This window comes from Anoplophora glabripennis, unplaced genomic scaffold, assembly GCF_000390285.2.
Source record: "Anoplophora glabripennis isolate ALB-LARVAE unplaced genomic scaffold, Agla_2.0 scaffold72, whole genome shotgun sequence".
NCBI lineage: Eukaryota > Metazoa > Arthropoda > Insecta > Coleoptera > Cerambycidae > Anoplophora > Anoplophora glabripennis.
In genome coordinates, this window is record NW_019416536.1 from 958,850 (window position 1) to 984,837 (window position 25,988).

General features: G+C 32.7%; 6 protein-coding genes across 8 annotated transcripts; 3 read left to right on the forward strand and 3 right to left on the reverse strand.

Annotated features, from left to right (window-relative positions):
- Positions 1–818: 818 nt before the first annotated feature.
- LOC108908999 (zinc finger protein 883) lies at positions 819–4,335 on the reverse strand. Of its 2 annotated transcripts, none has more exons than XM_018713204.1 (5): positions 4,114–4,335; positions 3,585–3,951; positions 3,126–3,500; positions 2,622–2,793; positions 819–2,355 (listed from the first exon to the last, which is right to left on the reverse strand). In XM_018713204.1, exons 1-5 carry the CDS (start codon positions 4,243–4,245, stop codon positions 1,458–1,460), a joined length of 1,944 nt encoding a protein of 647 aa, XP_018568720.1. In that variant the 5' UTR covers positions 4,246–4,335; the 3' UTR covers positions 819–1,457. The 2 variants fall into 2 exon arrangements, with proteins under 2 accessions (XP_018568720.1, XP_018568719.1); XM_018713203.1 differs by having other exon boundaries at positions 3,126–3,515.
- Positions 4,336–5,152: 817 nt separating this feature from the next.
- Positions 5,153–7,417, forward strand: LOC108908989 (FK506-binding protein 59). 2 transcript variants are annotated; one of them, XM_018713193.1, is made up of 7 exons: positions 5,153–5,246; positions 5,443–5,668; positions 5,721–5,863; positions 5,922–6,042; positions 6,266–6,664; positions 6,735–7,087; positions 7,204–7,417. In XM_018713193.1, exons 2-7 carry the CDS (start codon positions 5,473–5,475, stop codon positions 7,354–7,356), a joined length of 1,365 nt encoding a protein of 454 aa, XP_018568709.1. In that variant the 5' UTR covers positions 5,153–5,246; positions 5,443–5,472; the 3' UTR covers positions 7,357–7,417. The 2 variants fall into 2 exon arrangements, with proteins under 2 accessions (XP_018568709.1, XP_018568710.1); XM_018713194.1 differs by lacking the exon at positions 5,153–5,246 and adding an exon at positions 5,253–5,346.
- Positions 7,418–11,500: 4,083 nt separating this feature from the next.
- On the reverse strand, positions 11,501–16,088 carry LOC108909028 (serine/threonine-protein phosphatase PP1-beta catalytic subunit). Its single transcript, XM_018713243.1, has 6 exons — positions 16,037–16,088; positions 14,664–14,795; positions 12,742–12,972; positions 12,503–12,679; positions 11,952–12,238; positions 11,501–11,758 (listed from the first exon to the last, which is right to left on the reverse strand). The coding sequence occupies exons 1-6, from the start codon at positions 16,086–16,088 to the stop codon at positions 11,657–11,659; spliced, it is 981 nt and encodes a 326-aa protein (XP_018568759.1). The 3' UTR covers positions 11,501–11,656.
- A 332-nt stretch (positions 16,089–16,420) lies between these two features.
- LOC108909007 (probable 39S ribosomal protein L23, mitochondrial) lies at positions 16,421–17,239 on the forward strand. Its single transcript, XM_018713212.2, has 3 exons — positions 16,421–16,620; positions 16,669–16,948; positions 16,999–17,239. The coding sequence occupies exons 1-3, from the start codon at positions 16,607–16,609 to the stop codon at positions 17,158–17,160; spliced, it is 456 nt and encodes a 151-aa protein (XP_018568728.1). The 5' UTR covers positions 16,421–16,606; the 3' UTR covers positions 17,161–17,239.
- A 60-nt stretch (positions 17,240–17,299) lies between these two features.
- On the forward strand, positions 17,300–20,357 carry LOC108908976 (probable tubulin polyglutamylase TTLL1). The gene is made up of 6 exons (XM_018713180.1): positions 17,300–17,472; positions 17,619–17,978; positions 18,036–18,237; positions 18,289–18,519; positions 20,054–20,163; positions 20,225–20,357. The coding sequence occupies exons 1-6, from the start codon at positions 17,300–17,302 to the stop codon at positions 20,355–20,357; spliced, it is 1,209 nt and encodes a 402-aa protein (XP_018568696.1).
- Positions 20,358–20,574: 217 nt separating this feature from the next.
- LOC108908977 (nose resistant to fluoxetine protein 6-like) lies at positions 20,575–25,385 on the reverse strand. Its single transcript, XM_018713181.2, has 11 exons — positions 25,280–25,385; positions 24,925–25,163; positions 24,047–24,264; positions 23,832–23,926; positions 23,581–23,774; positions 23,358–23,521; positions 23,104–23,272; positions 22,442–22,635; positions 21,711–22,042; positions 20,881–21,023; positions 20,575–20,824 (listed from the first exon to the last, which is right to left on the reverse strand). The coding sequence occupies exons 1-11, from the start codon at positions 25,383–25,385 to the stop codon at positions 20,624–20,626; spliced, it is 2,055 nt and encodes a 684-aa protein (XP_018568697.2). The 3' UTR covers positions 20,575–20,623.
- Between the last annotated feature and the right edge of the window lie 603 nt (positions 25,386–25,988).

Sequence of the window (25,988 nt, forward strand, 5' to 3'; positions counted from 1 at the left end):
ACATTATACAAAATTTTCCAGAAGTTAGGACATTCTCAAACTTCAAATGCATTTTCCTCGAAACCATGTTTTTGAAATCGGCGAGCAGCAGAACTTAAAAAAGCTTTCATCCAATCGACTTGAAAATTGAACTGTAACTTCATAGTGTGATTATCTAGTGAAGGACATATGATTTTTACAATTGGTCAACAGGATTTTTTTTATAAACAACCAGTAGATTTTTTGTTGAAAATTCGAATTTTTTTTCAAGGTCTCGTCAGTTTGCGAAAAAAAATTCTTAAAATTATGATCGTGTGTACTTCACTAGCTAAACTCATACAGTTTATGAAAAAAATTTTTGTTTTGTTCATGCGCTTCTTCAGCCGCCATTTTGCAATAAATTTTCAATAAAAAAATTTTTCTCACTCCTGAAGAATTGCTTAATCGATTGGTGTATTGGTTGTTCCTGATTATTATAAAAGATTGCTCAAAAAAAATTCTTGAAAAGAGCCTGTCTTCGGGCTCCAAAGTGATATAACCCCGTAAGAGAGCTTTATAGCAACTAGGCAACCAGTAATACATTCTTATAGATTTTATTACACAGTTTGTCTAGACATGAATCAATGCACAAATAACGGACTTTCCTCCATTCCTCCACAGATTTTCTATAAAATGGAGTTAATTTGAAACTCAAATTACTTTTTAGTGTACAGAAATTTGTAATTTATGATGCAAATTACAAATTTCTTAACAACAAAAAGTAATTTGAATTTCAAACTAACTCTGTTTTATAGAAAATCTGCGTTCGAATGGAGGAAAGTCTGTTATTTGTGCACTGATTCATATTTGACATACAGCCCCCTTATTTACGTAACGACATTTTTTTTAAAGGTGCCTCAAAATACTATTAAACTTGACAAAAAGGGGGAAAAAGTTGTGACATTTGCAATAAATCTATTCGACGTTTATAGTAGAAATATGTATCCATCAGATTTTAGTATTTCACGTGAAAGTAACAAAAACCAAGGTATCAACAGTTTGGTTCCGGTAATTTTATTTGTTATAGCGGATGCGTGGAAAAATTCTTAAAAATTGAAAAAAATTTCTAGGAAAGACCACATAATTTTAGATTAGAATAGTAAAATGCTGTCGCAAAAGTAAATTAAAATTTAACTTTCTAAGGACAACGCGCACTTTGCGAGTTTGACAAAAAATAAAAAAATATTTGATAGATAATAGCAAATTTCATCGCTAAAAACTTACACTTACCTTTATTTTTCATTGTCCAGCAACAAATCTTAACGATCGACATAAAATAAACATTTAAAATAAAAAATATTGATATTTTTAAAACCGTTGTAAATGTTCGATAAAATTCCACAATTTATTAAAAAAAGGCCCTGATTAAAACCAGCAGTACCACCCTGCTCTCAACTAAAATAATACCGTATCACAAATAAAATCCCATAAACAATACATTACAAACTGATGTACTTTTTGTGTTTCTTATTATGGGACGACAGATCCGACGACGTGGTAAACTTCCGATCGCACATATTACACGCATACGGCTTCTCCCCCGTATGTATCCGAATGTGCACTTTCAAACTCGACGATTGAGTAAACTTCTTACTACAAATAAAACAAGTATAGGGCTTCTCCCCCGTATGCGTCCGCATGTGTTTCTCCAAGTACTGGTGCCGGGTGAACTGCCTGTCGCAGATCGTACACGTCGACAGGTTCTCCCCGGTATGCGTACGCGTGTGCTCGTGCAAATAAGCCGCCGTCGTGAACTTCTTGTCGCACGTGACGCAAGTGAACTTCTCCCCCGTGTGTTTCATCATGTGCGTTTGCAATTCCGAGGCGTAATTGCAGATCTTGTCGCACATGGTGCACTTGTAAGGCTGCTTGCCCGTGTGCTCCCTCATATGCACCGTCAGCTGGGAGGAGTGGGTGAATTTCGCGTCGCAGATCTTACAGCTGACTTTCTCTCCGGTGTGCTTGCGCATGTGAACGTTCAGGTGAGAGGACTGGGTAAACGTTTTATCACAATTCGAACACGAGTAGGGACGCTCGCCCGTGTGCGTCTTAATGTGTGAGTTCAGTATGTACGTGCTGGCGAACTTCTTGCCGCAAGTGACGCAGCTGAACGGTTTTTCTCCGGTGTGGGTGCGCATGTGGACTTTTAAATCGGCGGCCGTTAGGCACCTCCGATCGCAGCAAGTGCAAGCGTAAGGCTTTTCGCCCGTGTGCGACTTCATATGCATGGTGAGTTCGCCTTTTATCGTGAAACGTTTGTTGCATACTGCGCACTGGAAGGGTTTCTCGCCCGTGTGGCGACGAATGTGTTCCCTAAGGTGCGATGAATGATAAAACCTGTAAAATAGAAGAAAATTGTAAAAAAATTTGTTTGGCTCAATAAATTGTCAGTTTTACATGTTACAATGAATTAGACTCTATATCTGGTAGTTATTGAACGTGTAAACTGATTTTTTCCAGTAAGTCGCATCACGTGACTATAAAATTCATTATTACAAAAAAACCGATGTGTTTTAATGTTAATGTAAGAGATATTTGTTGGGTCAAAAATTGGCAAATGTAAAACAAGTTTAAAATGGTTATAAATAAATCTGAAAACGAACCTTTTCTCGCAATATTTACATTCAAAAGGCTTTTCGCCGGTGTGGGTCCTCATATGAATCCTCAAGTTTGCATTTTTTCTATACCTTTTCCCACATTCGGTACAAGTGAAAGGCTTAACATCAGAAGAATCCTGATCCCCTGTATTAGGAGTAGGGGGTCGAACTTGAATACCTAAAATCAAAATAGCACTGAAAAGTGATCGTTAACTTGTTTTTGAAGAACTTTCATTCAATACAAGCAACGGTAAATTAACATAAACAAGGAGGACCCAGAAAATTACATTTTACAAATATTTGTTTTAGAAATTAAGAAACACAAACAATTTTTATTATTGATGGCAGTCGCTTACCATAAATTAGCAAAATGACTAAAATCGTTGTCCATAAATGCCAAATTAGAACAATTTTCTTCGCTATATAATCAATGTTTGTAATTATCAGTAATTTACTTTAATTTAACTGGTAATAAACGGAACTGAATTTCTATACTCTACATTAACATACCAGTAGTGCGCTTAATAACTTGTCTGGGCTGTACAACTTGAATTTGAGGAGGAGGGGCCGCCTGAACAGGTGGCATATTTTGTAGCACTAAAGTATGCATCTCCTGGTGAGTTTGATGGTTTTGATGGTTTTGAAGATTCTGGTGAGTCTGATGATTTTGTTGCTCGTGTTGTTGGGTTTGCGTATGCAACTCAGGCAACTGTTGTTGTGGCTGCTGCTGTTGATGCTGATGCTGCTGCAGCTGTTCTGGCTGTTGCGTCGGTTGTTGATGAATCTGTTGCTGCTGCTGTTGATGATGTTGTACCGCGTGCTGGTTTTGATGAATGTGTTCCTGTGGCAGTTGTGGGTGTTGGAGTTGTTGGGTAGTGATATAACCTAAAATATTATGTTCTTTTCTTATATATAATGTGTAAGAAAACAAATTGTAAAAAAAGTGTATTTAATGTGTTTAATTTTTACCTGTTGTGGCAGCGTCAGGACTACTGCTTCTGGAAGTAGCGGTGTCCACCAAATTTTCAGCTTTTGTAAGTTCTTCATCGTTATCCAGGAAGTGTTTTAAATGGAGATATTCTGCATTCTGTGGTTCTTCTCCAATTAAAGGTATAACTTCATTGTTACTAGTTTGTAAACCAAATTCGAATTTTGTGGGCGTCATTAAAGGCCTCCCAACTATATTTACATTCTGCTTGGTGTCATCTAGATGACTAATATACCTATTTAATGTATGGTCTGACTGTAGGCAAACTATCCGAAAATCATAAGCAATTCTTAAGCGTTCTATACATGTCCCACATATTAGAGAGGGTAAACCCTCTTTTATCCAAGTCTGAAAAAAGAAATCCTATAATTTCCCATAAACGATAAAAACATGCTCAAATTTTGTTTCTTAAATGATTTTTTATTATTAAAAACAAATAAAGTAAACATAAGAGTAACAACAATACTATATGAGCTATTGTATTTAAAACCAAAGAAATGCAACACCAACCACTTCAGCAACACATGATACAAGTTTATCATGAAATTTAATTGAATCATTGTCCTGGGCACTTGTAGGAGTTAGAGTGCAATCTATTCTTAAACAAGCTCTACAACAATCGGCGACATTAATAACATCCATAACTATTTTAGATCATTAGGCACATCTACTATCTACTTATTCCAGTTGACGAAATTAACCTATTTCGATCATTACATTACTGTTTGCTGTTTACAGATAAAAATTTAAGAAAAAATAAAACAGGGTCTTTTGATTTTGATATGATCATGTTGGCCACATTGCGATTCTGGCAAATTAACATTCTTAAGTTGGCATTGCTTGGTTATGTTCAGAAAACTCTAAGAAAATCACATGGATGATAATACTACTGTACTATGAGTAGTCTTCATAGACTTCTAAGTATTATTAGATGTCTGTGGCAGTCTTAGAGCATCTTCAAGCATGTACTACTGGAGGTAGCCTGCCATTGCGAAAAGTGTGGCTGAGTATGCGACAGAGACAGACAGCTCGCCGCGATTGGTTGGAGCATTAATTTCCAAGCCAATCGCAACGTGCTAGAATGAGACAGCAAGTACTGATATACTGTCTGTCTCTCTCGCACACTCAGCCACACATTTTATGCAATGGCATGCTACCTCCAGTAAAAAAGTGTTATATGCTCGAAGTAGAGCATATACTACAGGACGACAGAGTAGAGTGATAGAAAGATAACAATAACGCCATTATTTTATCGATTTCTGGCTATTTCAAGTCGTCGTGATTAAAATAATCTTTTCTAAGCTATCTAGTGCATTTTCCTATACTTCAAAATAGTTCTTAGGTAAAATACGTAAGCAAATGAATTTAAAGCATAGCTTAAAATTAAAAATTAAATAATAGTTATGTAAATGACATAAGAAAAAGAAAAATAATTTATTTCATAAGAAAAAGAAAAATACTTTAAAACTAAAACCGACTTATTGAAATAGTGAACACACTCTATCAAACTGAAAAGATTCAAATATTTTCTATGAGAACTGAGAAGAAGAAGAAGAAGAAAACGATAACCTAAAACGCGCAAAATCGCATCTTTATTTTGTATTTGTATTTTATATTATTTTGTGGTGCGGTTTTGTCTAGAGGTGGGTGTTTAGCACAAAGAGCGAATTATAATTTTGAAAATAGTTTTTAAAGAAATAAATTAAATATATTTGTAATTGAAAGCCAAAAACGCTAGAAAGTGTAAGTACTTCTTTCAGGAAATAATTAAATTATAACCAAAAATTAACATAATCAATGATGACTATTGAAATTGAAACTGATTTTGAATTTTTCTAGAATTTTCCAATTGTCATAACTAAATAAGAAATGTCCGATACAGTAGATATTTCCCCAAATAAGGATGGAGGCGTCCTAAAACAAATAATACAAGAAGGAATTGGCAATGAATTACCACCTCAAGGGTGCAAAGTTAAAGTACATTACACCGGGACTCTTACAGATGGAACAAAATTCGATTCAAGCCGAGATAGAAACGACGCTTTTAAGTTTGATTTGGGAAAAGGTGCTCATTTTATTTGTAATTCTGTAACATCTTTTCAAACCCGGTCTTTTAGGTAACGTAATTAAAGCATGGGACATTGGAGTCGCCACAATGAAAAGAGGAGAAAGGGCAATTTTGACATGTGCTCCAGAATACGCTTACGGAAAAGCAGGCAGTCCTCCATCGATTCCACCGGATTCCACCTTAAAATTTGATGTAAGTAAATTGTTAAAAATGTGTGATATATTTTATACATTGATTTATGCAATTTCAGGTTGAAGTCTTGGATTGGCAAGGTGAAGATTTAAGCCCTAAACGAGATGGAGGTATTGAGAGATTGCAGATTACACCAGGAGAAGGATATACAACTCCTAATGATGGTGCAGTAGTCGAAGGTATTTGGCAAAATATATATTTTTTTTCATACTTTTATCTTTTGTCACGATTTAATTCTTTACAAAATTATGCCTGCTAAATTTTTTCCTTTTAAATGGTCAACAGGAAATGGGTTTTTATATTTTGTTTCATGTAGAAGAAAATAAATGTTATCAAAATAGATATGATATTCCACAAAGTCCTTGCGTAAACCACAAATTTGTTTACATATTGTTCTTTTAGTTCACGTGGTAGGCAAATATGAAGGAAATGTTTTCGAGGATCGTGACATCACTTTCACAATTGGCGAAGGTTCTGAGGCGAATATTATACCAGGCGTTGAACACGCTATAGAAAAATTTAAGAAACACGAAACATCTCGATTATTGATAAAACCGCAATATGCATTTGGCAGTACTGGAAATGCTAATTACAAAATACCTCCAAATGCCACAGTAGAATATGTAGTCACGTTAAAGAATTTTGAAAAGGCGAAGGAAAATTGGTCTTTAGGCGCCCAGGAAAAAATTGAACAGTCGAAACTTTTTAAGGAAAAGGGCACTGCGTATTTTAAAACGGGAAAATACGAACTGGCTATTAAATTGTACAAGAAAATACAGTCGTTTTTGGATTCCGAGAAAGGTAAGAGCGTTAAGAACAACATTTACGTTGAACGTTACTAATTTAATTGTATATGCCTGATATTTTTCAGATAGTGCAGTTGCCGAGGAAAGGAACTCTCTCCTTCTGGCGTCTTACCTAAATGTTGCTTTGTGCAACTTAAAGCTTCAAAACTACTTCGAAGCTAAAAACGCCGCGACGAGCGCTTTACAAATTGATCCCTTCAACGAAAAGGCGCTCTTCAGACGGGGTCAAGCATTTTTAAATCTAGGCGAGCCGACTCTAGCTAGCAATGACTTCACTGAATGTCTAAAAATCGACGCTAATAATACAGCGGCAAAAGCCCAGTTAGCGATTTGCACCAAGACGTTGAAAGAGCAGTTGCAAAAGGAAAAGAAAATATACGCAAACATGTTCGACAAGTTCGCAAAGATGGATACACAGGTGACGACAAATTAGTTTTATTACTTTTAGATTTGGTGATTTAATTGTCTTGCAATGTTTTAATTGTTTAAATAAATAGTTATCGTCTTACGTGTTTTATTTGTGGTGAATTGTAGAGAGAAGAGTTCGAAAAGACAAAGCAACCTAACGTTATGAGTTCTGTGGGTGAATGGGGGCAGGAGGATAGGGAGAGGGAGCCCAGCGAGTTTGAGAAAGAAAATCCGGATATATTGTTGCTTAACGGAACTGGAGAATTTAAAGATATGTAGATGCGATAAGAGGATTCCACTTTTTTTATGTTTTTGTTGGTCAATAAATGTAGCACTTCAATTGCGATACTTTTATTTAATACAAAACACGTATAATGAATCTGCCCCTTGCCCCATTATTTACATACATACAAATAAATTATTGATTAGGATCGAACAGCATGAATCGATTATTTTTAATCTTTATGTACAGGATTTTGCATATATCAGGTCATTAAGGTCATTCAAAAGATCCTAGTACAAAGTCCCTTCGATGTTTTTTCAAAATTTCTGCCACAGGTTACGATATTGGTCACTACGGTCTTAAGAGAACGTATTATGTTTCAGTTATTATTTAATTTTATTTAAAAATTACAGTATATATTCAAATTGTCTGCCGCCTTTCCTGATGCAGCCTCTGCACCTTATGAATGCCCTTCGGAGCTTTCATTTGTATCTTCGCTAACTAACGTAAAATTTAAGTTTAAGATTTTTTAAACAAGAACTATTTCTAGTTAAAAATTCTGACAATAACACAATTCAAGAATATTACGCAAAATAACTGAAAGATAACTTATGGCAAAACGTGTGCTAAACTTATTATTAAACAAATAGTGAAAAAATTTGTTTCCTTTTTTTCAACACAGTTCAAAAACTATTCATTTTAGAGAAAAATTGAAGAGGGAAAAATGATTCGTAATTAAATTTTACACGATATACCTATTTTCAAATAAAAAAATACAACATAATTATCGCAAATATAGCAAAAACAAAAAAAAAAATAGTGAAAAAAATTACAATACTTTTGAGATTTTTTAAAAAGTACTTACATTATTCTTGGCCAAAAAAATCTTTTTGATGTAATATAACATCACACCAATTTTCATTAAAATTGGTCTTATAGTTTTAGAGTAATAATTTTGCAATCTAGATTTTTTTAAAAAATTGAAAGTTTTGCAAATTTAACTGAGCCTAAATTAAGACTTCTAGATACTTGAAAATTTTATCACATAAAAAAGGGCACTCGAACTTTAAAATGCATCCAGAAAAATTGAAATCCGTTAATTAGGAGAGCCGTGGTAATTGTTTAAAAATATGCGTGAGTTTCATGCTCGTTCCAATAGTTTTAATCGACATTTTGTATGGGTTGCACAAGGGGACAAGGTTTGTAAAAAGTACTCGGAATGACAATGGTATTTGTTTAAAAAACAGCCCTCCAGACCTCGTAGTTACGCTACAAATGCCGGTCAACTTTGATCAACTATAACTCGAACCAATTAACAAATCGCCTCTTTTTTTTTAAAGAAGCGTCTTTCTGAATGCTTTAAAAGCATAATTTAAAAAAAATAATTATAATAAATTTATAGTTATTCCATTTGTTTATAAGCGCAAAAATTACGCATATCTTTAAACAATTACCACCGTTCTCCTAATTAACGGATTTCAATTTTTCTGGAAGCATTTTAAAGTTTGAGAGCCCATTTTTAAGTGATAAAATTTTCAAGTATGTAGAAGTCTTAATTTAGGCTGTTAAATTTGCAAAAATTACAATTTTTTTTAAAAAATCTGGATTGCAAAGTTAATGGGAAACTATAGGACCAATTTTAACGAAAATTGATGTTTTATATCAAAAATATTTTTTTTACCAAATATGAAGAGCCTACCTATAATTTTTTCACTTTTTTTTTGTCGTTTTTGCTATATTTGCAATAATTATGTTTTATTTTTTTATTTGAAAATAGGTATATCATGTGTATAATTTAATTACGAATCTTTTAGTTTCCTCTTCAATTTTTCTCTAAAATGAATAATTTTTGAACTGTTGAAAAAAGAGAAAAAATTGAATTTTTTCACTATTTGTTTAATAATAAGTTTAGCACACGTAGTGAAATTATGTTTTGTTATATCATTTTGGAGGCATTAAAGCAAAAATTAGTGATATTATATAAAACATCTACACCAAAACAGATCCCGCCTGGTCTAATAAGAGTGTTCTTTTTTTAATATCACCTCAAACAAGGCCGAAATGAAACAAAAACGGACTTCCGAAATTTGTTTTTTTCAAACATTTCGAAAACTAATCACGTTAGCCTTGATTTTTTAGAGACATATTGTTGGTCCCCATTTAAGCTACTTACCTCTTACCCTTTCCGAAATCCCTATAGTGAGAAGCGAATTTGTAACAGCCCGTATACAAGAAATCACGCTTTTATTAAAACAATGATACAAGAAAACTAAGGAAACTAAATACACATACCTACAAGCATGTGCTTGGGAACTTTTTATTTTGAGAAGTTTTATCATCTGGTAAAATTTGAGTTGTGCAATTCAGGACACCTTGTATAAAAGTTACCCAAATTTTAATACAAGTTCATGGAGAGATAGGGGTAAAATAAAGAAATAACGTTAGTAATATATATTTATTTGTTCAATATAATTTTAAACTTACAGTTATGTGTAATAAAATATTTAAAATAATACATTTAAAAAATAGTACGTGAAGTGCCAGGTGTCTATTTCTGATATAGAATTTTCAAGAGGAATATTTTTATGCGCATATCAACAAGCACGCGAAAATCGTCAGTCTGCGGCTATTAAAAAAAAAATTAACAGCCGCAGAAAGAACAAATAATTTATGTTCATTTAACATTAATATCTGTATTGCGAAGCATAAACAGCTTAATCAGTCTAGTCGATTTCACATGTTGAGACACTGTTTCACAGTAACCAAGTTCCAAAATATTTAATAAATATTCCAAAAATTTTTGAATTTTTACAAAAACTGCCTTGTCAGAGTTCTCATCAGCGGTAAGAATTAAACCAATTCTATAAAATATTGGTGTTAAATGTTGAATTGACTATAAATTTATTTTCATCGGCAAAGCCAACGATTTTTTTTAATTCGTTAATGAAACTAATTTAATTAGGACCAGCGTACACAACTTATTTTTATTAGCAACAAAACGATAATAAAAATAATCCATGCCTGCCACTTAATTTCTAATTACCTCGTACAAATAGACCAAAATCTAATGCAATAAGTTTAATATTAATTTGGTTAGAGAATCGTATAGATGCGGTTTAATTAGAAGCACCAATGTAAAAAATAATTTCTGCCCACTATTTCCGATTTTAGTAGTTTTCGACGAGTCAGATTTACTCGATCGTTAGTTAAAGTAGAGGGCGTACCGAACTGCATAGGCCAATCTTTACGCGACGATGCAACAAAATAACAAAAGGGTTCCATTGCCACAGGTTGAACGGGCCCATGGAAAAATGTTCCCCTTCTTAAACCGACATTTTTTCTTTTAAAATTTGAACTTCATTGCACGAGAATTACCTTTTACGTTTTTTTATTTAGTCACCCTCTTTCGAGCACAAATACGGAAAATAAAATTCAATTATATTATTTTGTATCAGACGATTAATGAGGTTTTTTTTGTGTAAAAAGCCTGGTCTTAAATAAGTGAAAAAATTCGTCGCGTGGAGACGGGGAAAAATTTTAGAAAGGCCACTCAATTCATCCGTTTCGTAGAGTGGAAACTAAGCATTTCCGAATTTACATCCAAGAAATCTTCTTCTTACTCTGCGAAGTTTCGTCACCAAGTAAAGTTTGGTTTGCGTGATTCGGAACACCCTGTTCGTGAAACTTTCCCGATTGGTTCAAAAGCGAAAAAAATCTGAACGTAGATGACCTGCTCATAATCGTAAACCTATAATTGCTACAAAGACACAGAATCTTCCCTAAACAGTGATCGGAGGTGGACTTGAGTCGTAAAATTGTCAAACATCGAATGCTAAACGCCGTCTGGCGGGGATTTGGAACGAAAGTGACACCTAAAACATCAATTTGGTGTTCGATCTGTGTACCGCAATAAATATATTATACTCGCCAAATCACACGTTCTTTGGCCGGCTACCATTGCACGGTTAAATGCAAGCGCTAGAAGTCAGGTCTATAATGCGACAAACCAACGAAAATACTGATAAGACTGTAAAAAGTACTGTATACGGGTCACAAGAAAAAAAAAAAAGAAAATTTCGCAGGTTTGTGTCAATAAAGCACCCGAGGAAATCAACAATAACGCAGTCGAATTTATATACAAAACGAAAACAAAAATGAAAATAATACAGTCAGTCGCAAAGAAAAACAATAAATCAATAATCAGTCAATACATCACAAATTATAATAATAATTAAATAATACACAATACTTTTCACACGTAGATAGACCGACTGTTTATAGCATTATTGAGAGAATACACTGTTAAAATGCATTGGTAGAATACAAATGAAAATGTTAGTGGTAGGTCTGGTGCTCTTATTTCTTTTTTGTTGTTGGGTTCCGCTGGGGGGTGGATGGGCGCCCTGCGTTGGTGCCCTGGTACTGGTACTTCGCTTTCTTCTCTGAGGGCTTCAGAATCTAGAACGACAAAATTGAAAACAAAAAGAAAAACATTACGTTATTCTAAATTGTAATAATACTAATACAAAATTAATTAACTAGCCTCCACTTGTCTACGCCGTCACTGGGCACTCCCAAACTCGGTTGTATGCGCATGCATTAGCGTTCTCCGTTACTGTATTAAACTAACGAAACAGCAATAAAAAATTACCTGAAAAGAGCACATGAGGGTCTCGTCGACACTCATCATTCCCCCAGCGTTGTCGAATTCTCCGCAATAATTTGGCGCCGAGAAGAGGGTGACCAGCTGCCTCTTGGCGAAAAACTCATAGCCGTCTTCTACCACCTGGTGAGCTCTACATATAAGATCTAGGTCGTGGCGATTTAAAAATTTGCTAACGACATCCGCGCCAAAAGTAAACGACACGCCACGGTCGTTCTCGCCCCAACCCTGGACGTCCTTGTCCGGGTCCGACCAGAGAAGGTCGCACAGTAGACCTACGAGAGTGAGGTAACAGTATTACATCGATACATTTGTAACAGCAATGTAGCCACCAAAAAGCCCAGATATAAACCATATTGATTTAATCAATGCAGTAATCTTGGCCGAAAAATTAAGGTTGTAAATAAAAATTAACTTTTATTAAATTATTAATTCAAGGCTTTCATTTTATTGTTGAACGATGCATGCCAGACAAAATTATTATCCGTCGATTTGCAATTTGCAAGATATATTAAACGCAGTATTCAGCTGTCTTTTACCTGTGTCTGGTACATCGGTTGGCCTCATAATGCGCCTGATTTGTTCCATGCCCTGTAAATCCGGGCTGAGACCCCCATGGCAACAAAATATCTTTTCGTCGATGATAGCGGAAATGGGCAAGCAGTTAAAGCAATCAGTGAAGGTTTTCCATAGTTTTATGTTGAACCGCCTCTTACCTACAAGTAAAATATCATGAATGTAGAGCAGAAATCGATTTTTGTTTGTACGAATCACTCACATTCATCGTAGAAGCCGTATATTCTGTTAATGGAGGCGCACTCGTGATTACCTCGAAGCAAAAAGAAGTTTTCAGGATACTTTATTTTGTAAGCAAGCAAAAGGCATATTGTTTCTAATGACTGTTTGCCACGATCCACGTAATCACCCAAAAATAGGTAATTGGCCTCTGGGGGAAAACCACCATATTCGAACAATCTCAATAGATCTGTGTACTGCCCATGAATATCACCTACAGAAAAGGATAAATCTGATTTTTATGTATTGGCCTTGTCAAGAGTGACATTAGAACAACATAAATACGAGACATTTCTTCAAAAAATTACATTATTTAAGTTTTCCTATGTCAGATATGTGTTTCAATATTTTATAATAAAATAAAAATCAGTACATTAGTTTTGACTTCAATGAGCTTTTCAACATTAATCAATATATAATTAATAGTTGGTATAAACCAAAGCTGTCGATTGTAAATTTTTCAACAGATCAAATTTAATTTTATTCTTTCTTCTAAGAAAATTTAATCACAGAATTATTTTTGATATTATTCTGAAATAATTGCAATGTTCTTTGTTAATTTTAAATGGTCAACCCACATCTGCTTAGAATTTCAACAAAGAATTTTTAAAACAATACCTAAAAGCGAACACAAGTCTATTAGTCTACGTTAAATTAAGAATAGATCATTTTAGGTAAATGATTCATCCTAAAGATTCTATTTTAGTTCTGGACTATTTTTAAATGCATATACCTAACCTTAAACTACAGTACCTATTACATTTTAATCCTGTATAAAAATAAAATTTATGAGATAATTAAGTGGTAAAGGAGTATATAATAAAGTACAAAAGTGATGATTCAATGTGCCTCAATTAAAATTAATGTTGATAGGAATCATGCCTTGGTTGGTCTATTATTAAATTAATATCTATGAATTTACAACACCGGATATTTAAGATAATCCGGGATTATATGTTATTGCATTTATACACGTTTTGATTTTTTTCTTTGAATTACAGATCAATTTGTGTTTAATATTTTCAGCTCCTCAGTTTTTAAATTCCTGTCCTGTATTAGCAAGCATGTGGGAAGTAAAGATCACATATGATCTCTCAAATTAAGGCTTGTTATATCAAAGTGTAGATACTGTCATCAATTAACCAATCTTGATGAATTATCTTGAACTATAACCAGATTCTTAAATCATTGTTATATTTATCTGATAAGCAATTTATGAGATAATAAAATGTCCTAGAGCTTCTATTTTTGAATGTAAGTATCACAATTTTATGCATAAAAAATGTTAAAAACAACAAGGAACAAAGAATTAAAGAAAACTTCAAATAGTTTACATTGATTAATTTTGTCGAGCAAATAGATTCAGATAGCACCAAATCGTTAAAATAAAAATAGTTTTGATTTCCTTTCGATATTGAATCTGATTTTATGACTGAAAGTATTGTAATGTAAGCAGCTTTATTACTTTCTTACATAAAGGAATATTACAACAAATATAAGTATGTTTTAACAGTGATTTAATGCTTCATTTATACATAAGTACTTTTATGCACACAATTTCTGTGAATTGCAATAAAAAATATAAATTATGAGGCAATAAACATTAATTTAGTAATAGTGCCATGAACAATTACAAAGAAACCAAATAAATATAAATATTAATTACTTAGTAGCTTAAAGTAATATTTTATGTCTGTCACTGAAATATGTTTTAAAATGTACCTGTTTTACGAATTTTATTTAAAACTGTTCAAATTTAACTTGTTAGAAAACAGATTTGTACCTAATTAATACCTAATCAATTCAATTTGACATTTTCTTGGCACAAATCATGGACTTTGTGTACGCAATAGATCATACTTTGCTATTTACATTACGCACTTGCGTGGGAGATTGGACACTCACCGCAAATTTTCAATGGAGCTTCCAGTTCAAGTAGTATCGGTTGTTGAAGAAATATTTCTCTGGACTTCAAACATAGCCCCCTCACTTCTGCCTCTGTCATATGTACCGATTTTCCTGGGCGACATCCTCTAACTGTAAAAACAGTTGTAGGAATTGAAGCATAGTAAAAAAAAATAACATTTAAGTATATTATTTCCAATAAGCTGACGTAATTAACGACACGCAGATTCTTCTCTGAAAATCCTTGAAGAAAATTGAAAAACGATAATAATTTTAATTTTAATGTTTTTTGTTTTGAATAGCGGCTTATATAATGTAGTACATGGAACATACAACGAAGGAAATAGTTATCCTTAGCCCAAAAGTGATTTTCCAAAGAGAATAAACATTGAATTTTTACCACATTAATATTTATTACTCCCAATACATAATTATTGGGTAACCTTGTAGTATACATCATCATTTTGCAGCAATTCAGTTAAAAAATGTATAAAAATAATATGTCTGTAATTAATAATGTTTAAATATGCTATAACAACCAATGTTTATGGATGTTTTTGACACTGATAAACTGTTAATACAAACACTTGAAATTAGTACCTACTTTTTACATAAATATTGATTTTGTAAATTACTGTACTTAATAAAATATGTATCAAATTCTACTGAAGTAAGATATGTATATACATTTCAAGTACAAAAATAAGTAATCAGCTTTAATTACTTTCTTAGTAGATACCTAAAATACTGACATAATTGAATGTACTCTACATCAGTAGTAAAACATTTCTATGTTTATTAGACAGTAGGAACGTTAAATAAAGTCTAGGTTTCAAGATGTGATGTATCTACAGAAAAAAATAATAATAACTTGTATTTCTCAACACAGTAAAAAAATATTTAAATACAGAATATTAACTACTACTAAGAAATATCGCTACGGTTATTAGCCTTACGTTCAGATGACATGAAAATGTCTTTGAATTTAGATTTCTTCCTTGCATCCTGGTTTTCTTGTAACTCCCGCTGAGTCTTATACCCTGTACCCCCAACATCACACCAAAAGCAGCACAAAAATAAACACTTAGACTATTTATTTATATATACAAAACCGAAATAAACGAAGTGTAAAAAGCTTTACTAGTGTTTAATAAAGGTGAAATAAAGACAAAATGTATAACAAATCCCTTAAAGACGTATTCTGTACTTAAAATCGCTGAAGGAGAAAGTTTTTAATTTATACCTGTAAACTATAGGATTTGACAGGTGCATAAAAATTATATATTGAACGGATACATGCAACTTTTTATAATATTATAAAGACACAAGACCAACAACACGAAGTATATTCAAATTATGCAATTATTGCTTACCTTCTAATAATCTTTGTATTAAATTGTCGACGTTTAATTCGGGCTCTGCCATTTTACTTAACTAGGAAACTAGGAAAATTAGATTAATTTGGTGCCAACGTTACAACTCCACATTGTACTATGGGACTCAGTAAAACAAACTTATGCAACACATAATACAAGAACATGTATTCGGTTTTATTAACTTGAACAATTTACATCCAAAAACGATTACAATATTTTATTCTCTTCCATGTCCATGTTTTTCTTTTTAAATCAAACAAAGAAAATGCTTATTATTAATATATGTTTTGTTGGTTATTTGCAGTGAAAACTACCTCGTTATTGATTTTATAAGCTAGGATATCCTCCATTTTGAGCACATTGTTCCCATTGGGATTGGGTATTATCATGAAACGACCTTTTCGAGGTCTACCTTGCTGCCTTGACCAAATAAAAATTATTGAATAAAGCTAACCTCAAATGTCAGAGTTTTAAATTTAAATTTTAAAATTAATATTTTCATTCTATTTTCCATTACATTAATTGTTTGTGATTTAAATGAAATACGGACATATTTCTACTTGAGAAATGTCTACACGATGGTAAGGGTTTATTTTTTGTTTCAAGGGAAATTATCTCTTAATTTTTAGGTATCCAGTTTACCAAAAAGGCGGTCCACAATTGAGGGTGTTCTTACCAAATTTTTGGTTAAAATTAGTGCGACCAACACACGAGCAACCCCCAAATGTAGTTCAGTTTGCTTGTTCAATGCAAATGACGAAACATGATGTTAAGAACTACCTAGAGAAAATTTACAACATTAAATGCATCGATGTAAGAACAAGAATACATATGACAAAAACAAGAAAAGATCCGGGGAAAGGCTATGTGGTTAAAGATGATGATATAAAATATGCATATATAGTACTAGTAAGTTATTATTCTACAGTATAAATTATTATTTAACTTCGTTATTGCAGCCAAAAGGTGAATCTTTTAAGTTTCCCGACCTGTTTAAAGAGGAAGACAAACAAGCAGAATCAGATCATGAAAAAGCCATAAAAGAAGCCAAAAAAGGGTACCAAGAATTTCTGGATAAAAATAAAAATAGACCCAGCCTACCTGGTTGGTTTACAGTGTAGTAAAATTATTTCATACTTTAGTTATTAAAATAGTGATTAATTAAATTGTCAAATTATAATTTTAATGAATAAAATTATCCATGGCAACAAATTGTTAAATCAATAGTGGAGGTTTCTTGTCGTATATTTTTGTGTTAAAATGCGTGTAACGTTTTGCACTGATTTAGATAAAAGTGTTGTGGTAGCAAATTGTGAGAAACGTGGCTGGGTACAGGTTGGTCCCGAAGATGAATGGAATATTTATTGGGCAGGAACGATGACTTGCCGCAGTCTCTTTAGCGTAGACAGTGGATATCGCATGAACGATAACCAGTAAGCATTATTTGAAATGATTCCCTTAACCTTTTATAAAAAGATGAGATAAGTATTTTTAAAATTTCAATCCAGTTTAGATATTACGAACGCTTTGCTTAGTTTGCTTTCTATATGTTACTCTCTTTATCAATTTATTTGTTTAGAATTATAAATCATTTTCCCAATCACTATGAAATATCTCGGAAAGATCTTCTAGTAAAAAATATAAAGCGCTACAGGAGAGATTTGGAAAAGGAAGGTAGCGGTTTGGCTGAAAGAGGTGATTCCAAGTACCTTCATTTAGACTTTATACCTGTAACGTTTGTCCTTCCTGCGGATTATAATATGTTTGTTGAGGAGTACAGAAAAGCGCCCCAGAGTACGTGGATTATGAAGCCTTGTGGTAGATCTCAAGGTTCGGGAATATTTTTAATAAACAAGTTATCAAAGCTGAAGAGGTGGTCGAGAGAATCCAAAACGCCTTTTCAACAGCAACTTGGTAAAGAAAGCTATGTAATATCTAAGTAAGTACTCGTTTATTAGTAAATTTTATAACTGGTTATTTTATTTGTTGTTTATAGGTACATTGACAATCCCCTGCTAATAGGTGGGAAAAAATTCGATTTGAGACTGTACGTTTTAGTAACGTCTTTTAGACCTTTGAAAGTTTATCAGTTTCGTTTAGGATTCTGCAGGTTTTGTACAGTAAAGTACGATTCAAGTGTGGCGGAGCTTGATAATATGTATGTACATTTAACAAATGTGTCTGTACAAAAACATGGGGTAAAAATGAAATATTTCACACTTATGCGAGTGTAAAACTTTGCTCTTTAGGGTGAATATAATTCATTACACGGTGGAAAGCTGAGTGTACAGAATTTGAGATTACATTTGGAAAGTACGAGAGGAAAACAAGTCACAGAAAAGTTGTTTGATCAGATTAGTTGGCTGATTATTCATTCGCTCAAAGCGATAGCTCCAGTCATCGCAACGGATCGACACTGCTTTGAATGTTATGGCTACGATATCATCATAGACAACAAACTTAAACCGTGGCTAATTGAGGTAGCTGGAATGTCTAAAATATACAGTGTTTCAAAAAATATCATTAGAAGTTTTTTTATTATTTGTTTTTTTCAACATATTTCAAAAATGACTATTATGTATACAAAACTTAATATACTTATATTTGTTTAATAGATTTAAAGCAACTTTATAATTTGAAAAGTATTTATTAAATCTAAATTATTATTTTAGAAACGAAGTAATAACAGTTCCATATTGCTAGGAACTGTTTGTATTATTTTTTAATGATCTCTCCTCAAAAAATGGCACGTTTTTTAAATATTTTGAGAACCGAATACCGAATGTAATACTACAGTTAAAAATTGAAAAGCATTTTCCTTGTCCAAATTTAAGAATATGTTCTTATATAAACTGTTGAGTGGCATAAAAGAAATATGTTTCGTCACTTTTGTAACGCAAATAATTTCTTACCTTTATTGTACAGTCTTCACAAATGATCACAAGTCACGTGACCAGTACTTAATTTTGTTTGAAACAGTAATTTTATTTCCTTGATGTTGGCAATTAAATTTAGATAAATTTAAAAATTATTAAAACAAGATCAAAATTACATTGAAACAACATTTCTGTTTCACCAACTGTGATTGGTTTTATTTTTTCACGGGAACCATTAATATTGGTGGTCGAGATTTAGAGATTTTTCGGTATAACTGTTTTACATGGACCTTATTTATTCATGAATAAATTTACGAAGTTCTTCATGAATTAATTCAGGAATTTATTGGTAAACAGTCTGTTTTTACACTTCTATACAGACAATCACGTTTTTCGACGCATGAATCAGTTCTACCAACAAATCAAAGAAGCAAATAAATTTCAAAAATGTCACCTTTCCGTTCATAATTGTAATCAGTAAAAACAATGCAAAACTAGTACACACCACACAATTATTTACATATTCCAATAACATAACCTCATTACTGATCTGAGACTGGAAATCTGTTGGATTGGTACTTCTGAACTTGATGAAGACATTGATGAAAATTAAACATATTCTAATTCGTCAAGAACTTGATGAATAAATTCATGAAGTTATTTGACAGCAGATTTGGTGCATTTACACTTGTCCAATTTCTTGATGAAGCGAATTCATCAATAAATTATAAATTGTCAGTGTAAAACAGCTATTTTACAGAAGCAGCCCTGCAACGTTGGTTGCCTAAGCTCGATGATCACATATAGCTTTTAAACATTTATGAATAAAGCTGTGTACACTACCATCTATTTTAGCACAAATTCACAATTTGTAAACAATGTAGAGTTTATCAAAATTATTTCACAAAACGTATTAAAAATGGGATCTCTGTACCGGAGTACTATGTACTTTTCAGTTCCTCTGCTCATATGCTCTCTTACTCTTTTAAAGATGATAAATTTTCTTTTACCCTTTTCTTTGATTTTAACACCTTGTTTTTCAAAAACGTGAGCATGGTCATTATATCAGAAAATGTTCTTAAATTTTGACGATTTAACACCTGTAACACCCGGTATAACTATTTTTTAATTCGTTTAGGTCAACGCTTCCCCGTCCCTAACATCCACCACAGCAAATGACAGGATATTGAAACATAAATTATTAGATAACATATTTAACATAGTCATACCGCCATCAGGAATACCAGAGTGAGTCCAATACAAAAATTAGAAATTGTATTTTTTGGTTTTTATACCACACTTTTTTCAGCGTTAGGTGGAATAAAATTCCATCACCACAAGCACTGGGTGACTTTGAATTGTTGATTGACGAGGATCTTGTTAATATACATGAAAGTTCAGAAATCGCAAATTCCAGCAGAAGCAGCTTCAGATGGAAATGAAAATCATACTACTAGTAATTAATAGAGTGTTAAATATAATTCAATATTATTTTAAAAATACAATTTTTAAGTGTATCAATTTTTATTGTAAAATTTGTCTTTTGAGTGTCTAATATAGATAAATACCCACCGTTTTTCTTACAATACAGAATCATTTAAACATCCTGTACAACTCATTATTACACAATATACGTATTTTTACATAGTAAATCTCGTTCAAAATATTTCATACATCTGTATGAAAAGTGCTATTATTGGTCATCCTATCAACTAATTGCCTTAATTTTTGGTACACTTATAACCACTGTTTCAGAAATCTTGCTTTTTGCTACTGCTTTTGAAATATAAGTCTTGTCTTCTCTCTTAAAGATGATCTTTTCCAATCCTATGATCGGAGCCTCGAAGTACATCGTTAAAATGAAACCAATAACGTATGAAACAACTATATCGCCGCAAGTGTCGTATAACTAAAAAAAAGAAAGATATCTCCGATTAAAGCGATCTTTGTATGTAATCAACTTACAATATTAAACACTCCAACATATCTAGGAACCCTCATAATAGCAGAGGTGGTTATTTGTACTGCACCGTGTGATAAAAATGCAGTATAAGTTATTCTGCTTAAGAATATTAGGGGTTTCCATGAAAGAATTGGTTCGATCCAGGCTGAAACATGAAAAATGTGTGAAAAAATCAGGAAAATAGACCGATCAAAATAACTCATTTAGAGGAAAAAAAAATGTTTCCTGGACTTTTTAAGTGGAAATGGTAAAGGGGCTTATAATAAACGAAAAAAAAAATAAATGCGTGAGCAGGGGTGGCGGAGGGTTGATTTGGGGGGTTGAAAAGTTGTGAAAAATTGTATCATTGGGATTTCTGGCGAAAGTTGACGTCAAACAAAAAAATATCCATTACAAAAGTTGTAGATCATGCAAAAATCTATAACTTTTGTAGAAGACACTTTTTAATATAACTTCAAAATTTCCGAGAAAAATGCGAAAAACAGGTTTTTTTCTTATTTATCGTTGTTTATTTCTCCTTTCCGTAAAAATAATTTAATTTTGACGAAACTTGGTGAAAGGTGAAAGTATACCTTTCTGTGTCTTAAATAACCGCACATTTTTTTAGAAAAAATCAGGAAGTGTCCGAGATATTCATGTTTTTTGGTCTGAAACTGAAATCCAAGCAAATTATGATATGGTTTATCTGCTTTATTTCCTAAAAATGGGGAGGTGCCATACGCGAATTTTTCGTCTAAGTAGCTAATATATAAACTCAAACGAGAAATATGCAGCTCTAACAGTATGGTGAAATCAAAAAGGATTTGCTGCATAGATATTTCTGTAATCTTACCTCCATTCCCTGATGAAACTGCAATGATAATCCAAGACATGCAAAGGCTGAACGTAAAGTGATGCAATGAAGCGTAGAAAGCGGAAAAAATCGTGTCGTGAGGGTAACCAGGTATGTAAAACACAAACGCAGTGTACACTGTTATGGAAACGACAACCACACACATCATCCACCCAACGTATAAAACATGTTTGGGCATTTTGTAGTTGGTAATTTTCATTTGGTATTTTATATACGCTGTTATTATCCCTAGAAGGTAAGGACTGGCTCTCAAATGCGAGGGTATGTAAATGTTCCTAAATGTTTTATTTAGAACTGGGTCCTTAAGCAACCTGGAAATGTTATAATTTTCGTTAAGTAGGTTCATAAATGGAACTTGAAAGAAATATTTTTCATTGTGGAAACAGTTATATCCATAAGAGTAACTAAATAAATTTAGTTACTCTTATGGTTATATCTATAGCTTTGTTCCTAGAGCAATCCAATATAATTTCCTGCAAGTTATACACATGTGCATTTCGATATAATGTTTGCATGGTTTCGAATCAAATGCAACTGCGTTTGGCTGTTGGAAACTGTTTGCACTGGGAACAAGGTTTAAATCTTGCTGTGAGAGAAAAGTCTAGTAATTATTATGAAGACCAGATGACTGAAACCTAAATGAATATGAACTAACTATATATCCGTGGTTAGAGTTAAATTAATTGCAGTATAGTCGACTTCCTACTTACTTTATATAGAGAAGCAGGATTCCATCTTCATTATTAACGTAAACAGTAACAAAAACGGCGAAGATAGACGAGATGATTAGGCTGGCTACGGTTAATATGCCGGCTGTTGGTTTTTTTCGTAATAGCCAAACAAGTAGAGGCACGCAAAGAAAATAATGCATGTCACATGTCAGGTACCAAGATTGAAACATACACTAAAAAACGTACAATTTTTTTATATAACAGTTGAATTAACCCCTCATGTAATACATGCAACAATGCATATATCGATTCCATTAATCAAACTTGACGTCTATTTGCTTTACACTTTGCACTAGATGTGTTTATCAGTGTGGCTGGAATCGACAGAATGTTGCATTTTCGTGTCAATGTATGCCATGATTCCGTCAGTCTTTCTCTCAAGTGACGTCATCACATTTGCGTAGGCACACCATATGTCAAAAGATTTTATAGATAAGGTTGCTTTGACAACTGACAGAATACAGAAACTGAATCGTGATTTTTATGATCTACAGCAAACTGATAAATGAACAAATGCACTCCATTTTTGTATTTTCGCTGCCCAGTCTGCTTCTAGCGACACTAATAAACATATCCACTTTAACACACTTGAAAATGCATCTTTTGGAAGACGATTTGATTTAAGGAAAAAAATTACTTACTAGTTTGTCAACCATTGCGTAATTGTTTATATGTAACAAGTTCGTCCACCAACTTTGCAGACACCTTTCTTGTTCCAATCCCACCCTTTCCTGCCAAAACGGTCCAGACCCAATCTTGACGAACAAGGTGCAGTAAAATGCCAGAACTATGACATACGCTGGCAGCATCCTACATTTATTAATTAGATAAAAAAATATATTCTGCAAGTTCTTTAGAAAATTATTGTTCCCTCAGTAACAAAAGTATCACCTACCTAATTATTCTGTGAAGATAAATCATGAGTATGTTCGCATTAAATTTGTGTTTTTCGAAAAAGTGTATAATCAGATACGTCGCTAGAAACCCAGAAATTACAAAAAACGTATCGACTATTATGGGTCCATTTAGGAATACCGTTGCTTCTACTCTGGTATACATCTGTAATAAAATAAGAGATTACGACTTTGACTCCTTTGCGTTGATTTTGGAAAGCTTACCTCTTCTATAAACTTTGGGTTCGTCATCGGAGAACCAAAAGTGAACATACATCTGTGCCCCATTATTATAAAACACATTGACAAGGTTTTCAGTCCAGATATGCAATCCAGTCCATCTTCATTCGTACTTTTAGATGCCAACTTTTTCATATTATGCGGAAACGAAAAGCACATGATTATTTTATGAAATTTACCTGAAATATGTAAGACCCTTTTAATTAAAGACGTTCCTTTTTAGAAGTAAAACTTACGAGAAACTTTGTAATGGTCCATGTTGTCCATTTCTGTTGCCAAATGATATACAGAAGCAAATATAACTATTACTACGAATATAGTAATGATAGCACTGCAATAAAGACTTAGTTTTAACAATACAAAACGTTTATTTTAATAAATCTTAGGTTCTTTGCGCAACAATACTAAACGAGGTGAAGATAAATAAATAAATATTATATGATTCACTTACATGAAAACAATATCAGCGGTAGTGAAACGCAGTTTTTCCACAACTTGACAACTTCTTTCGTCTACATCCACAGTCACCTCAAAGTCGATGATGCTGTCGTAATTAATGATTAGTCTTTCCAAAGAGTTTTCCAAATCTTTATTGGTACATGAAGATGGCAAGCAAAATGACAAATACAGATCGTTTCTTGATCCTTTTGACACGTCTTGGGAGAATACCTAAGGTAGTAGAAAATGAAATGCATACATTTCTGGTAGTGGAAATGAAGTGGAATATTTATTGCTTGTTCATTCAATTTAAACGAGTTTTACACATAATTATATCGTTAAATTTTGCTTTAAAATAATGCAGAAAGTAAAACTCTAAACACTGTATTTTAATAAGTTAATAGTAGTAATACACAGGGCTGCCTGGGATTTAAAAAAAATAGATCACTAAAAAAAATTGCAGAATTCATAGAAGCTCGTTTTACCAGGTTCCGGACGTAAAAAATTATAAAATACTATATGTAAGTTGTTCACGTAGCATTAGCAATAACATATTTAATTTAAATTTTAATTAACACAGCAAACATGAAGTTATTACTGCATATATAAAACTTTATTGGAATTTGCGATATGGAGATTAGGTCGCGTATTTTCTTCCGTATCTCGCAAGGACTTTTCGTCACTGTGAGAAGTTATAAATACTTTAATGTTTCTCCTAAAATGTATAGGAATCATTTGTGCAGTTAGTAGTCTTTGACGAAAAGTCAAAATATGGAAACTCGAATCATCATTTAAGGAACATCAGCTGGAAATTTATATACAATGTTCAATAACTTCCACGTAATTCTAAAATAGTTATAAATAACAATAGATCAGTTTATTTTAACTTACTGTGATCTTTTCCCAAGTGGAGATGTTAAAATACTCTTCATAATTATCACGGACGTAATCTATATCGTGATTGAGGCCTAAATAATCAGGAGGTTTCACCGTAAATTTGGCCAAGCAATATTTTCCGGTAAACTCTTCCCTATAAGGCACTCTCACTTCAATGCACTGGTCGAAGTTGCCCAAACTGTAAATGGAACCGTGCAGTACGCCACTGGGAAATTTTGCTGTAGCATCAAACACTGAAATGTGAGAATTCCGCATATACAAAGTGAAAAAAGAAAATTGCGAATGTCTACGTAATGTCTATATTTTTTTATTCATTTATTTGAAAAAATCCTTAACATTTCTCACTTACTTTCAGTAGCCCACAGCCTGAAATTTTTCAGCTCCCGCAAGTAATACTGGCTATGTTCCCGGCACCTTTGGTTTTCAGAATTCAACGTCGGGATAAATAATTCCATTGTGTCTTTCACACTTACATCTTTCAAGTTAAATAAATTTTGCACTTCTAGTCCGCTACAGTCTTTGAAGTAAAACACTAAAAGGCACCAACACCAAAGAGGTCCTGTCATTGTCGCACGCGTGTGAACCAAGTCAGAAATGTCTCAACGTCTTGTCCAGACACTATTTTTATACCTATAGGGCAGTGATCATTGGCCTAATGACATGGAAAGGAAAAGTACAGAAATCAATAAACAATAATACTTCTGTCCCTGTGTGTCGTATTTTCCCTCGTCTATCTGTTTTCTTTTTTTTTAGATACAGTCTGGAAATGTTTTAATGCCCATAATATTAAATTTGTGAAACATTTAAAAAACTTCCTTATAAAAAATTTACAACAATTGAGAAAATAAATTAATTATTAAGGAATGTTACATGTTTATTGTATGCAATGTAGTTGATTTTAATAAAATACAATTTTCAAAAAATATGCCATAAGTTTTTCTTGATTACGTGTGTATTAATCTTTGAAATATATACATTTGTGCATTTTTTATCAGAATTCATTTCTTAGAAAATACTTAAGTTTTAAATAATTTCTGAAATGTCTACTTACCTATATT

What these genes read in the sequence shown, in the direction of transcription:
- LOC108908999 (XM_018713203.1), bottom strand. Translation starts at nt 4,245, where the DNA reads ATGGATGTTATTAATGTCGCCGATTGTTGTAGAGCTTGTTTAAGAATA. An exon ending in TCCTGACGCTGCCACAACAG is followed by an intron (nt 3,516 to 3,584) that starts GTAAAAATTAAA and finishes ATATAAGAAAAG; the next exon opens with AACATAATATTTTAGGTTAT. An exon ending in AGTTATTAAGCGCACTACTG is followed by an intron (nt 2,794 to 3,125) that starts GTATGTTAATGT and finishes TTTTGATTTTAG; the next exon opens with GTATTCAAGTTCGACCCCCT.
- LOC108908989 (XM_018713193.1), top strand. Translation starts at nt 5,473, where the DNA reads ATGTCCGATACAGTAGATATTTCCCCAAATAAGGATGGAGGCGTCCTA. An exon ending in ATTCCACCTTAAAATTTGAT is followed by an intron (nt 5,864 to 5,921) that starts GTAAGTAAATTG and finishes ATGCAATTTCAG; the next exon opens with GTTGAAGTCTTGGATTGGCA. An exon ending in TCGCAAAGATGGATACACAG is followed by an intron (nt 7,088 to 7,203) that starts GTGACGACAAAT and finishes GGTGAATTGTAG; the next exon opens with AGAGAAGAGTTCGAAAAGAC.
- LOC108909028 (XM_018713243.1), bottom strand. Translation starts at nt 16,088, where the DNA reads ATGGCAGAGCCCGAATTAAACGTCGACAATTTAATACAAAGATTATTA. An exon ending in AATACAAAGATTATTAGAAG is followed by an intron (nt 14,796 to 16,036) that starts GTAAGCAATAAT and finishes CTGTTTTTACAG; the next exon opens with TTAGAGGATGTCGCCCAGGA. An exon ending in AACCGATGTACCAGACACAG is followed by an intron (nt 12,239 to 12,502) that starts GTAAAAGACAGC and finishes TCACTCTCGTAG; the next exon opens with GTCTACTGTGCGACCTTCTC.
- LOC108909007 (XM_018713212.2), top strand. An exon ending in AATATGCATATATAGTACTA is followed by an intron (nt 16,949 to 16,998) that starts GTAAGTTATTAT and finishes TCGTTATTGCAG; the next exon opens with CCAAAAGGTGAATCTTTTAA.
- LOC108908976 (XM_018713180.1), top strand. Translation starts at nt 17,300, where the DNA reads ATGCGTGTAACGTTTTGCACTGATTTAGATAAAAGTGTTGTGGTAGCA. An exon ending in TATCGCATGAACGATAACCA is followed by an intron (nt 17,473 to 17,618) that starts GTAAGCATTATT and finishes TTATTTGTTTAG; the next exon opens with AATTATAAATCATTTTCCCA. An exon ending in GAAAGCTATGTAATATCTAA is followed by an intron (nt 17,979 to 18,035) that starts GTAAGTACTCGT and finishes TGTTGTTTATAG; the next exon opens with GTACATTGACAATCCCCTGC.
- LOC108908977 (XM_018713181.2), bottom strand. Translation starts at nt 25,385, where the DNA reads ATGGAATTATTTATCCCGACGTTGAATTCTGAAAACCAAAGGTGCCGG. An exon ending in GGACCATTACAAAGTTTCTC is followed by an intron (nt 23,775 to 23,831) that starts GTAAGTTTTACT and finishes TACATATTTCAG; the next exon opens with GTAAATTTCATAAAATAATC. An exon ending in ATGTTGGAGTGTTTAATATT is followed by an intron (nt 20,825 to 20,880) that starts GTAAGTTGATTA and finishes TCTTTTTTTTAG; the next exon opens with TTATACGACACTTGCGGCGA.